Source organism: Struthio camelus, chromosome 2 (assembly GCF_040807025.1).
Source record: "Struthio camelus isolate bStrCam1 chromosome 2, bStrCam1.hap1, whole genome shotgun sequence".
Taxonomy (NCBI): Eukaryota; Metazoa; Chordata; class Aves; order Struthioniformes; family Struthionidae; genus Struthio; species Struthio camelus.
In genome coordinates, this window is record NC_090943.1 from 145,100,904 (window position 1) to 145,117,771 (window position 16,868).

A 16,868-nucleotide genomic window follows, 5' to 3' on the forward strand; every position below is an offset into this window, starting at 1 on the left:
TATTTTCAGTTTCTCATTATTAAATGAGTATTTTCAGCCCCATGCTTTAAGTTTTACCCTAAGACTGAATCTCCCCACTTTGCCAGTTTCTGTTAATCCTTATCATTTTCAGATAACAAGAAAAGTAAAATTTTTCGTATGTCTCTCATACTGCCTTGGCATTGTAAAAGGTCCATGGATGAAATAACTGGCCCCGCCAAAGTCAAAACTGCCCTTGACTTTGACAGAACCAAGATTTCACCTTATATCTGCTAAACTTTTGAAGCTTTACAGATATTTTAGAAGAAAAAACGAAATGAAAATGTTCCTAGTGCTTAAGAATATCTTCATACGTATTATGTAGATTTGTATAGCATTCTATGCACAATCAATGTCACAAACACTGTATATGGGCATAGACATACTATATATAATACTACATGTCTTATTATTCAAGCTCCTCATGCACAGAATACACACTTCACTGGGAGTTTCACATATGGAGTATCTGCAGAAAAAGGCCAATGGAGCAGTAGTAGCTCCTAAGATGTATTCTAATTTAATCACTGATGTTATTGGTAGAGGTCAAACTTGATTTTCAGTTTTCCCTTTGCCAATCAGAGGTCAGAAAACAGAGGCAGTGTCAGCTTGTAAAATGCCCTCAGCAGGATGTTCTAAATGGGCAATTGTTATAAACATACTCTCTAGTATGTTTTAATGCTATACAGACATTACTTAGTCTACAGAGAGCAGCTTACTTACGTCTGGGGCTCCTTTTCACTTTGTTGTTTTTGCGGTGGTTGAAGAACGTTATTTACCAGCTCAGTAATCCCACTAAAGGGAAACCACCTGTTTAAATAAGCAAATAATGTGACTGAATAACCAGATAAAACCACACTAGATTCATGTTCTCTTATCCGGTAATAATAGAAATATACAGGCGGAAAAGCTAGAGCCAATGGGAATGTTAGCTGCAATACTAAGTCAGCCACTAAGGATGTAAGGGAAGTAAAGTCTTAAAATTAACCAGTTCACAAGCAGGCAGCAAGAACCTACATCCAGCTAACACGTGGATGAAGTAAGAAGCTGCAGGCAGCTCTCTTACAAGCCAGTCAGGAAGCAGATGACAAACTAACTGCAGCCTATCAGGTATTAGTGAAAGCTAATACCATCAAAGGTGCAGAAAGCAGAAAATGGCAAAGGTAGAAAAGTCAAGCCTACTGCACTTTTAAGATATTTTACTTACTGTGTCAGCTGTGGTTTTTGTTCTTCTTTGACCCTAAAAAGATAAGTTTGCACAACTGAGTGCAACATGCTGTAAAACAACTATCCTGAAGTTCTACCACGTGTATCAGATGAGCAGGAAAAGATCTTACTTTGAGTTAAAAGGTATTCCTTTAATATTTGTTGAATATTTATATTAAGCTGTATCCTGTGCTTGTTTCCATTACAGATTAAAAACAAGAGAATGCAAAGTATCGAAAATTTTTAGTTACAATGTGAAATTAGTGATGTACTGCAACTGGTTTCCAATTCTATGGACAGAGTATCTTGACAGAACACTTTCGCAATACATTTAACTATAAATGCAAGGAAAGTGCTTTAAGTTATGTTAACTATAATCTGCTTTTTATATTTTTATTTACAATCAATTATCTACAATATTTCAAAGTGAATTTAAAACATTTAACAAGTCATTTAAAATGTAACATCCTAAACTAATAAATGAAAGAAAAATTGGCATTGTATTTATTAAACTATAACGATGGCCAACAAATTAGCTCTAAAAACTTAGGAAGCCTTTTCAAGTAAAATTTACTAGGATCTGCTAAATGAAATAATTAGGTAATGCATACAGTAGGTCAGAGAGTATTGATGAATATTCGTCCATTTGCTTTAGGGAAACGTTCAGTTTGAAACACACGCTTTAATTTGAGTGACCAAGCCAAAGTTCTACCTAATAACTTTCCACTCAACTCAAGAATGAAGATACATACTCATATGAGTATTTATATCCTATAATTGTAGATATCCATCTTAAATATCAAGTTAGCATATAACATATGCTCAATAAAAACAAATAGGCTTCTAACTTAGATGTTTGGAATTTTCCTCTGGAGAAGACTCCCTTACGGGAGGTGCAGGCTCCTAATTTAAGCAGATGCTTTACGTTGGATAGAATATTGAAGAAGCTCACAAAACCAGCTCCACATCTCCTGCTCCATATCATATTAAAGTGAATACTACTGTGACAGGGTTCAGTGGCTAGACAAGAACTAAACAAGAAAAGGGGTCACTAAGATGCACTAAAAACCTTTCAAAATTTACTACAGAAAGGGAAAACAGAACATGCAACACACAGTAAAAAATGTTCTAGCGTGGTTTGCCTCTTCAGCATACAAAAATATACGTTCCAGTGCAAAAATCAGGCAAATGCACTCCCAAATTCAGAAATATAAAAATTACAATTCTTCATGCAGTCTCAGTTCCACTCCACCATACATCTCAATTTTAACATTATCTTTATTTAAGAGATCCCATACTAGTTTTTTCTACACAGAAGATTCAAGTGTGAGGGGAGAACTGAACAATACACATACCTTCTACATTAGGCAGCTTTAGACATCTAATTCAGAACCCACAATGTTGAGAGCCTAAATGCCCTATACGGTCAATTGTGAGAAGAAAACACTTCCAGAGGATGACTCAGAGCTCCTAAGTTGCATGACTAGAGCTAAATAATGTAAATATCACCTCCCTGGCAACTGAACAAAGAAAATTGAATTGCGGTTACTCAGTGATTTCTTATATTCCTTTCAATATATGCTCCAAAACTTTTAAATTATTTAAATTTAAATTTAAATATTCTTGAATTATTTTAAATTTTTTAAATTATTATTATTATTTTAAAATTTTAAATTATCTTTCCTTGTGATTTTTTTTCTATTGAACTAAACAAATAAAATCTGAGTGCTTCACATAATAATCAGATTACAATCAACATCTTCCCTTTGGACAGTGACCATAGTCTTTTTTTTTCAGATGCGGAACTGAAACCAAAATAGAATAAGATCAAAACTGGCAATAGTGTGTGCTAATTCTGAGCTCCATTTGCAGTCTTTCGTATTTTTTTTCAAGAGGATTTAGCATCTTTACATAATTGTATATGTTCCGTGACTTCAACTGCAGCTGCAAGTCATTGATATTTTTGAAAACCTTACAATGGGATTTTTAATATAGCACCCATTAAATAAAAATCTTTACTCATTAGTAGACACCTTGAAGATCTGCAGTTGAAATGATTTTCCCAGTGTTTTATAGGAACTCCGATTTCTAAGTCAGGATATAATTTGATTCCACCATCCAAAATACATTCACTGTGAAAATCCTACTACAGTTCTGCATCTCACCCCCTATCCACTTTCCAACACTGCAGTTACGTGAGGGCAACATCTTCCTTCATTGCATTAACTATGATACATTCCTTGAGTACTGTACACACTAGTCTTTAGTCCAAGGATTAGGCACGGATCTTCCTCGACTTTGTAACAACAGAGGAGGGGAAGCTGTAATTTGAAAAGAAATTATGAAAAAAAATCTACAGAAAATCAGATTCTACCATATGAGACTAAACGATTATCAGCCTTGTCGACTGACAGGCCTGGAATCTTCAGGTATACAGCACAGACAATTTACCACTCAGGTCATGGAACAGATCGGGATTCCGGATCTAAGCCATCAAACCAAAGGCTAATGCCTGTTACCCTCTCTCCAAAAGGCTCTTCAATCAGATGAAACTAGGAGTAGAAACTATAAAAACTGATAGAAGTAATGATACATTAGATGAAACACACATAAGGTATTTTTAACACAAGTGTGGTTTAAATAGCTTTTTCTAGATAAAAGAGGACTGAAGAAACTGAGGAGTCTTAAACCCTGTCTACATACTCCATATATAGTGGCATTTCCTGGGTTATAAGTGCCTTATGTTTTCCTCCTCCTTCCTCCACGGCTTTCAGAAATCAGAAGTTAGTAATTCCTTACAAGAATTGGATTGACACTTCCAAAAAAAAATTCCATTTAATCAACAGACTAACTGAAAAACCTTGAGCAGTATGACTGCATACTTCTTCTTTCAGACTACCTGTTTTCGTTTTACTTTTTCATATCATTTCTATCTTACCCTCTAGAAACTCAGCCAAGAACAAAGCCTATTTATCCACCAGAACCCATTTCCAATCACAACCAGTTTACTAAGACCACTAACAGGCATCAGATAATGTGTCTGATCAACAGTGACTGGGACAATGTATTCCAACAGTATGTCACTATTAAACATATCACTACCTATTTTCAATTTTGATGATTTTTGTCACTATGGGATTTCACCCAACGCCTTCTGCAAGCATCAAATTCATTCTAAAACGTTAAAGAGTTTGAAACCTTTATCAGTCCACAATATTTTTTGTAGAGTTCGTAATGCCATATGCTGCTTCATTTGCTTCACTTGAAAACAAGAAAGAATTTTTCTATACATCAACAATAAAGAACTTTTGCACTTTTCTGAGGTCTGGAACCTAGGCCCTTTGAAAAGCTCATAGCACCATTCCTCTTGTGTTCCTCTGGAAACCTATACGGTGCAAGTGCCACACACCTTTGATCTTTTCCAGGAGCTACAGTCATTAGGTTAGATCTCAAGTTTTAATGAACACTGTTTGATATTAGACCCTTTCTCCGTACTAATAATTTCCTCTAAGACTATGACTAGTCCCACTGGCACGGAGAATGAATAGAAGGATAAAGAGGGAAGAGAACAAGAGAAACAGAATCAGGAGAAAAAGTAGTGAAGAAAGTAAAATTATTAACACACACACACACACAAAAAAAATCTTTCTCAGCCCTTTAAGCTCTTTATCATTTTCTATTCTTCAATCTACTACCACTAGTAGTTGCATTAGTAAATGGTCTTATCTAAAGTCTACTATGCCAAAAACTCATGTCATTCTACCAAAAAGGTCTGCTGATTAGGTAAACCCACAAGTACTTTACCATCAGACCTCTCCTCTACTCGTACATATGTGGGTGCACATTCACAAAAACAGACAGGTGGAATTCAGGTGCCTATATCCATAAAATTGACTCGTAAACTTGACGCTCAACCTCTTAGATACCTGAAATGAAACAGGTAACTAGTTTTTCCTCCAGTACAGTTTAAGGGTATCCAGATTGCAGAATATTGCTGGAACTGCAGCCGTCCTTCACAGGGATAAACATCTTAATAACTACCTCAAACCCAACAGTGCTCAAGAGTCACAAATTTGGCATCCATGCACCCAAGAGCACAATGAGATCTAATCAGTACAAACGGTCCTGGTCCAAGTGTACCTAATGTCTCCTGGAAACACTGAGTTCAGCATAACGCATGTAACATCCTACGCCATTTTCATTCAGAAATGTTATAGGCCGATAGCTACAATACTTTCCTCAGTAGTGGAACAACAGTCTTCTATGCTCTCCACAGCCTAAGAGGATCAAAAACAGATCTCTGCCTTTGTATCTTCTAGCCACCTCACTCGAGGCTAGACTGGGATGGACGTTTTTCCTAGCCTTTTTGTTGAACCTGAGAGGATTGGAAATAAAAATTAAACTTTTGTTTGGGATTTGGACTTCCTTCATGCATGAAAGAAAATAGCCAAATATTATTCATTATTGCAATTAATGTTTCCATTAACATTATCAATATCACTTTAATGAAGTTATTCCTGCTCCTTTTACTGTAGCCATTTTTATGAAACAAATTGCCTATGAAGTCCAGAGAGTGGGATAGTTGTACGAAATTTTAAGTTTGGGGAACATAATGCCCAATAGCCCAAAACACAAAGCAGAATATATACACAGTAGTCTTAATGAGAAATGCCTGCTACACAAAACTTGATTAAGAATTAAGATGAGATTAAATATTAATGTGCAAACTATCTGTTTTCCTAAAGCAAGCAGTACAGGAACAATGAGGGAGAGTCTCAGACCTATAAAAAGAATCTTCATCTTTTGCTTTCTCTACAGATACAATATTGACATTGACCTCCAGCCATGTTCATAAAAAAGAAGTCAAGAATATTTGAGAGAAGATTCAAGCACTGCAAATCACAGCAAATAATTTTGTCTAAAATACAGATTTTTAGTTATGCACATAAAAAAGAGCATCTACAGAGCTGCTATCCTTCAAATTAATGCAAGTGCATTACTTCCAGCTACTTGACACACACATACATTACTACAAAGTGAATTAAACTGAGTGTTGTCCTCAGGATGTGCATTTGTTCTTCTTTATATATCAGATCCCCCTAGCCCAGATGACAATGAAAAGCCAGCAACTAGCTCCAAGTCGAGATGTCAGCACTCAGGCTTTGAGGAGATTTTATTCTCTCTCTCTTCAAAAACTGTCTCCAATTATTAGAAGATCTGAACTATATTCCAAGATCATCTGATATTTAGCAAATATAATCTCAGTGTAAACACAGTGAAAGGCATAAGCTAAAGACAAAACTGTAAATTCAGTTTATGGACTTTAAGTATTTTTAAATAAAATGGATGCCTATACACAGACATATTAATAATTCATAGGACTACTGTAACTATAGCACACTATGATGTAAAAGTAGAAAGGATTATTCAGAAGCCAAGTCTTATAAGTAATAAAAAGCAGATACCTCTCTGTTTGTGATGTTTGTAATACTTGCTATAAAAGAGAGAAATCTTAAAGGTCTATTGATAACAAAGGTCGATCAGGGAGGTATTTTTAAAACCATCCTCTGCAGTCCGATGCTTCCATCACTTGACCAAAGAAGTCTCTAAATCATCTGAAAGTCAGGGAGATATCACAGCCTTTAGGGTACATTGTTTTAAACAAAGACACTTCAATGTAAAACTCATAAATATATCAAAAAGACCAACTCAAACAATTCTAATACACTACAACACGCATGTAGAAAATATACACTAGATAAAAAGGTATGTTCATGTTTGTGCTAATACATACAATTTATTAAATGTTTGTGAAATTCTGCAAAAATTTTAGGTTTCAGGCATATGTTTGCACACTTGGAAAGCTAAGAAATTATCCTTGCCATCGAAAATACAGAACTAAGTATCAAATGAGCTGGCAGTTCTGCATCTTGCAACTCATCACGCACCTTCCAAAAAGCTCTCATTGCATGTAAAGGTAAAGAGTAGAGATCCCTGATGAATCCCTCCACGAAACTTTTTACAGATTAAAGATGCAATTACTAAGTGAATACCATGCAATAAAGAATAGCACTACCCAACATCAACTGTGCTGAAGGCTGCATGGGAAGGTGGTAAAAAAAGAAAAAGAGAACGATTTCAGTGTCTTTGGCATTTTTTAAAGATTCTGGTTAAGTTATATAACAGTCTTTCTAAGGAATTTATATATTCCCATTCTTACAGTACATGAACTCCACAATGTTTTAAGATTATTTAAGATGTGATCCTGGGCAATATGCTCTAGAGGACCCTGCTTGAGAAGGGAGATTGGACTAGATGATCTCCAGAGGTCCCTTCCAACCTAAACCATTCTGTGATTATTTACCAATATTTCTGTAACGTGGAAAAATTTCATCCCCCACATAGCCCAGAAAACAGCAGAGAAATTGAAAAAGGATTTAAATGGGTGATGGTAACATTCTCCTCCCCTCCCCCTTTATCTTTATCCCTCCCTCCCCCTTGCTCTTTCTCTCTCATGAAAAATGGTAATGAGTGAATAACTGTATTGAAACTATTAAAGGGATGCCAGTTCCCTTAGTCTAACTAGAGTGTGTGCTGAAAAAGAGGAAGATGATCTGCTCCATCCACATTCAGAGGTCTTTACCACCTTTTCCTAGAGCGCAAGGTCCATTAACTCATTTTTCTAGCTTTCCTCTGAAGACTTTTTTTCTCTCTCTTCTTTTTTTGTATCTTTCAGTATTCCAATAATATCATGATATTCCCTCCACAACTGGAAAACTAAGAAGAATGATTAGTGTGAAGTGACTATCTGCTCAGAAGTCTGAAGTCACGATGCATGAAATTATTTAACTTTGCATGCATCCACTGCTGAAAAAACAAAAAGCAATTTTTGCAGCATGTTACACATTCTGCAGACTGGTTGGGCTTATTTATCTCATTTACCTTTAACAATCACTTCCAAGAAAAGTAGTTTTAGCATCATTATTTCATAATACTTGAGTTTCTATAGGTTAATACAACATAGTCAAATATGTGTAAATTAAGAAAGAGGAGACCTCTACAGCAGAGGTAAGTTAAACTATGTAACTATGTTTAAGAGAGTTAAGGAGATTAAACTTAACTGCCATGTTAATTAGATAACTGGTAGATATTTACATCTTAGTAACTAACTTGATTATCCCACTGATGTTAAAAGCACATTCAGCTTATTAATTTAGTGAGTATAGATACCAAGAACTAACACGGATCTTATTTTGGACAATACTGTCATGTCTTTTCTAAGGAAAGATTTTTTTTAAAAAAAGTTTGTAAGTGATTTTCTTAAGTGGTTTTGACCAGTTTGTAACAAAAGTATTAACAATTTCTGGAAAAACGCTCTCTGAGATCAGAAGCAGAGAGGCAGCTGGTCAGCTCATACTAGTAAAAAAGCAAGCAGTAGAAGTTCTTAGGCTAGGAACAGTATCTGTAACACAGAGTAAATTGAAAACCCTTCTAAATCCAAATTGAGGTGGTTGTAGTTATTAAAGATAAAAGAAAAATGACAATATGTGCACACACACACACACAAAATATACATACAATTTAAGAATCAGCAAAGACCTATAAATGTTTTTTATATATACTGCTGAATAGTATGATGCTGAATAGTAACCCAAGCTGAATGAGCACCTTACAGAACCTTTAATGAAAATCACCACTAACACAATGAATTCCCTAAGACTATACTTTGATATTTAAATGATAATTAGAAATTGGTCGATTTTAATCAAACGTCTTTCAGATAGAAGTCATTTCCAGATGAACACGTCTGCAGGTGGAATTCTGATACTAATATTTTTAGAAAATGTATACTAAAATGCGGTACATTACACTGCAAACATAATGCTGAACAGCCCTATACTTTGCTTTCAGTTCTAAGACTGAAGAGACTGACACAAAGTTTTGATTAGGTTAGAACTAGCCCAATAAATCAGACCCTGCTTATCTTAGGATGTAAGCTCTTCAGGCCAAAAACGTTTCTTACTCTTTACTCCTGGAGTAAGAGAAAGAGACACTGTGTTCTACAAACGAATTCATAAACCTGCATTGTATGTAGTGCAAGCCATATAATTTCCTTATTTCATAAACATTATGAGTTATAATTAAAAAAAACTGGTGAATAGTTGTAGAAAAGTCCCTAGGGATATAGTCATTTTGGCAGCTCACTAGTTCTGCCACTAAGGAACAAGGAAATAAAACTTTCCAAGACTGGTGACAAAGACCTCTAGAACGGTCTCTTAATATTAGAAAGATCTCACTGCTTCTCACTTACATCTCTCCTAGCTTGGTCACATTTTTTCCTTTGCGTTGTGGCTTTGATATTAAAACCATAAAATGAGTGTTAAAATCACAGATCAACACATGAGAAAATGATTGTGGTACAAGTGTAATAAATGAGCACAACATTCAATGGCAGCCGCTACGTTATGTGTATTTTCAATAATTAAAGCGTGGATCAATGCATCCTTTTGAAGGTTATCCAAAATTGGAAGCAGGAGGCATCAACCAGGCAGGTGATATGAAAAGGTCACTGTTTAAAATCTAGTATTTGTCCAAAGCTACCACATTGCTTAAAATAAGCTACTGCAGTTTTTTCCTATATTTAGCAAACAAAAGAGTATTTTGGTTATCACAGAGTAAGTGAGAATTTGTAACTGTCAGCATTATAATCAGTTGCCATGTGGAATATGCCAGCTGCTTCCCACTTGGGCATCTTGTGTCTGCCGAGGAAATGAGGCATGTAAAAACTAGAAACAAAAAAAAAGAAATTGGAAGGCAATAATTAAGGCAAAGTTTTTGGATCAGTGAAAGCTGTCCAAGAGGAGCAATGAAAATACACAAAACACAGTGATCTAATGTGTGTTAGAAACTGAAAATAGTAAAGTTTTATAATACATTATTCACCTTATTTAAATAAGGAAAAGTACTCAGTGGAGAAGACTCTTCCAGTCTTCAAGTTCCAGAAATTTTTTTTCACGTTGTCTCAATACTAACTTTCTTGAACTAGGAGTTTCACCGGTCTGAGCTTCTCTGGGTAAATTAACCACTACCTATTAGTTGTTCATTCCTGGCACCATATATAATAGCAATTGCAAGTTCAGCACTAGCCAACTTTCAAAACACAAAATCAAAAGTTAGGCTGTGTTAGAAATCCAGTAACAGCAAAACGAAGGCCCAATTAATGTATACGAAAGGTGTCAAGGGCACTAGTTAAAAAGAGAAAGGAGGAGACCTTAAAGAGGTCCTTCAGTCCCCACAAATATTATTTTAATAGAAGTTTATATATTCAGTTTCTCTTTGTGCATTTACAGAGCAGCTAGTATGATGTAATTCTTTACTAGAATGAATCTCCCGAGTCTACTTTCAAGAACAGGAGACACAGCTAAATACTTATTTTGCTTCAATCAGTTTGTTCTGCCAGTGGACTCTTAGACATAAAAGCTATGTTTCTATGAATACTGATTTTCTTCTCTTTAGGAAGCAACAACGTGATAAATCAGCTTAACCATTTGTCGTCTATTCTGCAGCATTTTTGGTCAAACTATTGCCTCTCCCACATGATTTGAAAAGCCCTAACTTCTCTAATAATCTCAGTAATCCTATTATATAAAGGCTGAAAGGCCTCATATGGGACCCCTGACACTTCATTACGGCCTCTACATAGGCAGCAACTGCCTTCACTCAGTGTGTTTTAAACTATGTTAAGATCATCTTAGCTGATTAAGCTTAAAAATTATGTCAACTTAAGTATATTCAAAGAAACAATTTTATTTTGGTTTAAATTTCCCTCTCCAAATTAATAAATGTCATTCTCATAAATATTGTGGCTGTTTCCAGCAGGTGATTCAAGAGGAAAAGAAATATTCAACCTAAAATGCCAGGAGTCAAATCAGAAGAATTTACTGAACTATCATTTCATTTTCAAAGAAGGGGAAGAGGCAGAATCGTCCTACTCAAGTAAGATGCGTTACAAAATGTAATTCTGTGTAATTATGGGGACCCCATAACAAGCCATAGGCGAGGTTCAGATTGAAAAATGTTTTGATTTATATATCTTATTGTATTGCCAGTTTCATAACAAAGATTAGTTTTGACAAGCTAGAATTTTGACTATATAGTTCATATGTTACCTGAAAAAGTTATTTGCATAATTCTATTTTTAAACAAAACTGAAGAAAATTCTAATTATCTTCTGTTTTATTGCTGCTGTTAGTTTGAATTTAGTCAGCTTCTGGTTTTGGATTTTTTTCTAATGTTTTTTAAAGCAGCTTAACAAAACAGTCAGCTGTAAATAAAATGTTCCTTCAATGCAGTCCTTAAGACACATACTCTAATGTTATACCTTGTAAGTGTTATTTCAAAAAACTTAGGATTCACCATAGGAGTGCTAGAGTAGCTTTGGAAGCTGCTTCTCTCTATCACCATAATCTTTCATGTTTCCTATGAGAGAGAAAAATGTTTTATAGTCTTGCCTATATGGTATGCAAAAGGTACCATACTCTTTACATTATCAGAAGTCATCCTTTACCTGTGGAAATGAAGATGGCTATACCATGATGATTATGAATTATAGATACTTGTTCATGTCCAAAATGCACAAATTTATCTATCATCTCATTGATAGTAATAACACATACATAGCTATACCCCAACGTAACACACAAGTTCACTCAAGTTTACTTGAGTAACTCTATAATCTACATGCATAATTTTATCTAAGCAACCTTCAGCAACAAATAATCAAATACCATTTCAGTTGTCCTACACTTATTTTCCTTAAAAAAAGAAAATAAATGCTATTTAAAATGTTTTTGGCAGAGCTCTTCACTGCACTATTTCACCGCATTTAAATAATAACTTAAAAATATATAGAAAATCTAATCCATTGGAGAGTTTTCTATTTTGTTGTTTACTTGTAGGTATATCTAGACACATACTAAGGAAAAATATCGTAAATGTATTCACCTGAACCAACTCATAACACTTTTTATGAGATATTTATTACAGTGTCCAGATTGCATTTTTTCTTAGTTAATGTAATGTCCATTAACTATTTCTATATTGGAAAAATGAGAGATTTTGCTATTTAAGCCTCAAATACTTTTGCAATTAACTGAAATTCTCAAGGAACTCAGAAATCACAAAGCAAAGCAGAGAGCCTCACTGTAAATTTACACTAAAACAAGGATAGGGAAATCAATAACTGTTTAATCTCTTTTCAGAATATTAGCTTAAGTGTATGTAATATATTTTAAGTGTTCTGTTGAAGAGATGGCCTCCCAAATACTAAATTTGCAGAATTAAAAATATAAGTAGAGAATTTTTTTTTAAATAAACAGTCAAAAAAGCAGTTATTGCTAGTTTTCTCTGCTTCGCCTTCAACAGTAGATGGCATTCTTGGCATCTCCTTCAGGAAGTGCTCTCCTAGGAGCTTATAACGTCACCAAACCTGCAATCCTGGGCTCAGCTGTTAGCAGGTGAATTCAATAAAAATTCATATTAACTCTGTAATTAATTTCAAATGTGTTAGCAATTATTTAGGTCTTGATATGTTATTTTGACTGTTAAGTAAGATTTTTATAACATAATTAGCTATAATACAAGCAATACAGCAAGCTAAAATCACCTGCAATCATGCATGAAGCTGTCAGTGACTATCACATCACAGTGGTATTAGCAGCATAGGTACTTCATCAGTAAGGACAGCTTACTAAATGTTAAATGTTTTCCTCACCAAAAAGGAAATATAATGTAGTTTCTGCTACAAAAAATAAAAAAATACAATCTGTATTTTAAATATGAAATGAAAATCAAGGGGAAGAACAAATAAACGTGAAATACAACAGTTCTGCATCTGCAAGAAAATTGGAGGCTATTGTTTCATACAGATTTTGTGACAACACTTTGCAAAGAGATTGTTGAATTTTGCCAAGTGGGAAAAGGAAAGTGTTATTTCTACTGATAGAAACTTTACTGTAACATTTTCTTATTTTAAGAACAGAAAATGTAGTCTTATATAGCTCAAATATGAGCATGTTTAATTGTCGGTTTAAGAAATCACTGTTTTTAGCTGATTTGCTGTTGCTAGTCACATAAATCTTTAATCTAGTATTAAAGAAAAAATTTTAAATACGTGCTGAAGGGGATAATTTCAAATTTTGGAATGAAGACCTTTCGCTAGAAGAATTGAACATAATTTTTTTTTCTAGGAAAATAAATAATTAAATAAAAATATAAATGGAAATACTTACAGCTCAGTACCCTGAATTCTCTATGCGTTTATTTTTAAAAAAATTTACCTTATAGCTGGCAAATTACTGGTAGTTACTGTGATATATAATCTCACCTAAGTGACACAAGAGTCAAAGAAGCAGTTTAGCTTAGATTAAGACATCACTAAGACATGAAGACGTTATCTTTAAAAACAGCCTTCACTGGAGGAGTTAAAAACTTATTAAGAGTTAACAATCATAAACAAAATATTACTAAAAACTACAAAATGTCTGCATAATTAGTTACAGTAACAGAATTTTTAAATTGTGGAAATGCTCTTTTTCGTTGGTTTTATAAGCCTGAATCAACGTTCCAATAAGAAGTAAAACGCATCAGTCTATTTATCGTAGAACAGTTTGCTATTGCTGTCTATCCGCCTCCTTCAACTGTTACTTTGTTGGGATTTCTTTGCTTACTTGTATCTTCATTCTAAAATGAATTAAATAATACTTGGAACTCCCCAAATGTTTCTAGACTTTTTCTGACTCTTCTTCTGAATCCACTTGTCTTGCACTTGTTGTATGAATAAAGTTCTCTTAGCTTTAAGGAGTTTGAGTTTATTCAAATTGGTAATTTTTGTGGAAATTTTTATTTCTTCTTTTATTTCTTATACAAATGTTAATTAAACTGGAGTGTTGTTAAGAGTTCATAATTGTTTTTATCTATTGACCACAGGCATCAGGTTCAGGAGATGAAAATAATCCAACACTATGAACATTGCCATGAATTAATGACATCACTCTGCACACCTTCCACCATCTCTATAGTTAGTTTCAACTCTAAAGTTTTAAAACTGACATTCAAAGAATATCACTTGACTTAAAAAAGGAACTGCCTTGATAAAGCATTCTAAACAGAAACCACCTCACCTTGTCTAATTCATCAAGGAAAATCCACTTAAAAAAAAAAAAGTCTTGGCAAAATATACGGGTGAGACAAATCTTTAACTATTTTGACTTTGTAGTCTCAAGTAAAATTATTGCAAATAGCTTCCATATCACACTTCTAAGAGCACACTAAGCAGAAGCTAAGCAACATTTAAATCATCTGCTATAAAAATTTATGAAAGTTATTTCTTTTAATCTAAGATGTAAGAGCCTCTGAACAGAATTCTTTGGTCATCAATAATTTTAAATGCTAAAACTATTGTGCATTTTCACTAATTCCTGCCAAATGCAAACCTCTGTAATGGCTAGCGACTGAATCTAACTGAGACACATTTCCTGCTCAAGTGAGCTGTGGTTTTTATTCATCCCAATCTAAACTTGCAACATAAAAGCTTGGAAAGTAGGACATTTTGGGTCTACTAGATTTGATGTTCCGGAGTCAATGCAGACTAATGAATCAAGCACTACTAAATTTCTAAGGTTGTGCTACCATCGTATATTTCCTTTCTGTCTGCATGTTCATTTCTTCAGTGTCTTTTTACATGTTATTCAGTATATTAGTTCAATAGCCAGTGAAAAAATCACTAAATTTGATCTCTCACTGTATCACAGACACAACTATAAAATGAGGATCTGATTAGGGTAATTATTCCCATCACTCAACAAAAGCAAAACACCTGGTATACAAATAGGCCCCAAGGAAAAGCTCTGGAGTCCCAAAATGAGAGGCTATAACAAAACAAAAAATTGTATTACTATTTCATAAATTCTGTGCTGATTTATACTTATTTAATTGGGTTTTATAAGAGAACTAGTCACACACAAGCACAATTTATCCTTCTGGTAAACAATTTAACCTCTGAGATCTCTTATATATAAATTACAGTCAAAGTCAATAAAAGTTGTTCAATCATTTAACTTTTTCTTCTGGTTCACAAACACATCATAATTGTTCCTGAAAGCAGTACAGACATTTCTATATCAACAAAGTTATTTCCCAAAAGTGTGTAAAACCTTCAGTTATGTGATTACTTTTAATATAGATTACTTTTAATGTAAATTAAATATATCAGAAACTCTAACAGAAAAAAACATCTTACAGATTGCTCTCCGACTTTGTTTTATCTTTTGCTAAGTTTAACTTTCTTAGCCAAATTGTAAAAAGCCTCCTACAGTTAGACACACAATTTAGTATGTAGGTTGGTCACTTTTAAATCTTTCTACCAAATACCCCTGAAAATTTTAAGTGCACAACTAAACATCATACTCTAATTAAATAAAACTACAGTGCTTATTATTAAATAAAACTATGGTATTTAATTAAATAAAATATGCAGTACTCAATGGCTAGCAAAGTACACTAAGGCACTAGAAACAAGGGCTGACTCAACAGCTGAACTTCCTAAAAGGATATGATGTCTCTTACATGGTGTTGAAGAATCTCAAGTTTGTCTCTCTTGTTTTCTGCGTTTCCTTGAGTAGATTTAGGAACCAATCAGGGATTTAAAACACGTCCCTCTCCCAAAAACATGGTATCTGGAATGCTCACTGCTTCTTGTAAGAGCGACTAGTTTTGAATTCCAGAAACTTAGTACTGGCCACAAATAGGTTAAAGGCACTTGCATGGCAGGAGGCAGGAGCAGAAAAAATGAAATGCAGTTCCCTCAGATCTCCCATTCTTGTCTAACAAACTGACACTTGTACGAGAGGCATAAATGAAATGCTACCTGTGAAAATACTTGCCTCTGTGAGTGTCTTCTTTAAAGAGAAATTCTGAATGTTTAGTAACTGAATCCTCAGTCGCATAGATTGGATGATCATTTAACCCATTAATCTTTACTGTAAAACATATACTCATTGCTCTTGTTACCAGCTCATTATATTCATTCATGCCTGTTTGCAAATTGTGTGCATTTAAAAATGAATAGAACCACCATTCATGAAGACACTATACCCAAACAGAAATCAGTAAATAGGGAGTGACATCAAAAACAGCCCAGACAATAGTCTCATGATATAAAGATGTAGCGCATGATAAACATCCTTAAAATGCACAAGTAAGCACATTTTGCAGGGTTATAACACTTAGCAATCCAAGCACCCATTTCTAATGGGAGTAGGAAACTAAATATTACAATTTCAGTATTTTCTTAAATTCACAGTAGTAGCATAAATGAGAGGTAAAGGAAATTGATCTGCAGGTAAGTTTAAAAGTGATTCTCAAGTTCATGGACTAATGGACGTACATCTCACTGTTTTATAAGAAAATACCTACCTCTTTCTTCTAAGCAAGAAAATACATGCATTTTTGATTAAAAAGATAGTGAGAGACAAAAAAAATACTAAGTACATGAAAAATATATCCAAGGTCAGCATAAGGAGTAAAGTTTTCAAAACCACAGAACTGTTTTATAGAAGGATGAGTTCCACTACATTTCAGTCATA

At 34.1% G+C, this 16,868-nt stretch overlaps 1 protein-coding gene across 21 annotated transcripts in view; it reads right to left on the reverse strand.

Annotated features, from left to right (window-relative positions):
• Positions 1-16,868, reverse strand: part of RIMS2 (regulating synaptic membrane exocytosis 2) — a 482,918-nt gene that overhangs the window by 420,186 nt on the left and 45,864 nt on the right. For 17 of the 21 annotated variants that reach the window (XM_068932862.1, XM_068932867.1, XM_068932847.1 and 14 more), the window contains exons 2-3: positions 1,226-1,258; positions 742-828 (exon numbers count right to left, since the gene is read on the reverse strand). The exons of the other annotated variants lie outside the window; for them this stretch is intronic. In XM_068932862.1, coding sequence (XP_068788963.1) covers positions 742-828; positions 1,226-1,258 — 120 coding nt within the window. The remainder of the gene's footprint in view (positions 1-741; positions 829-1,225; positions 1,259-16,868) is intronic. 21 annotated transcript variants of the gene reach the window in all.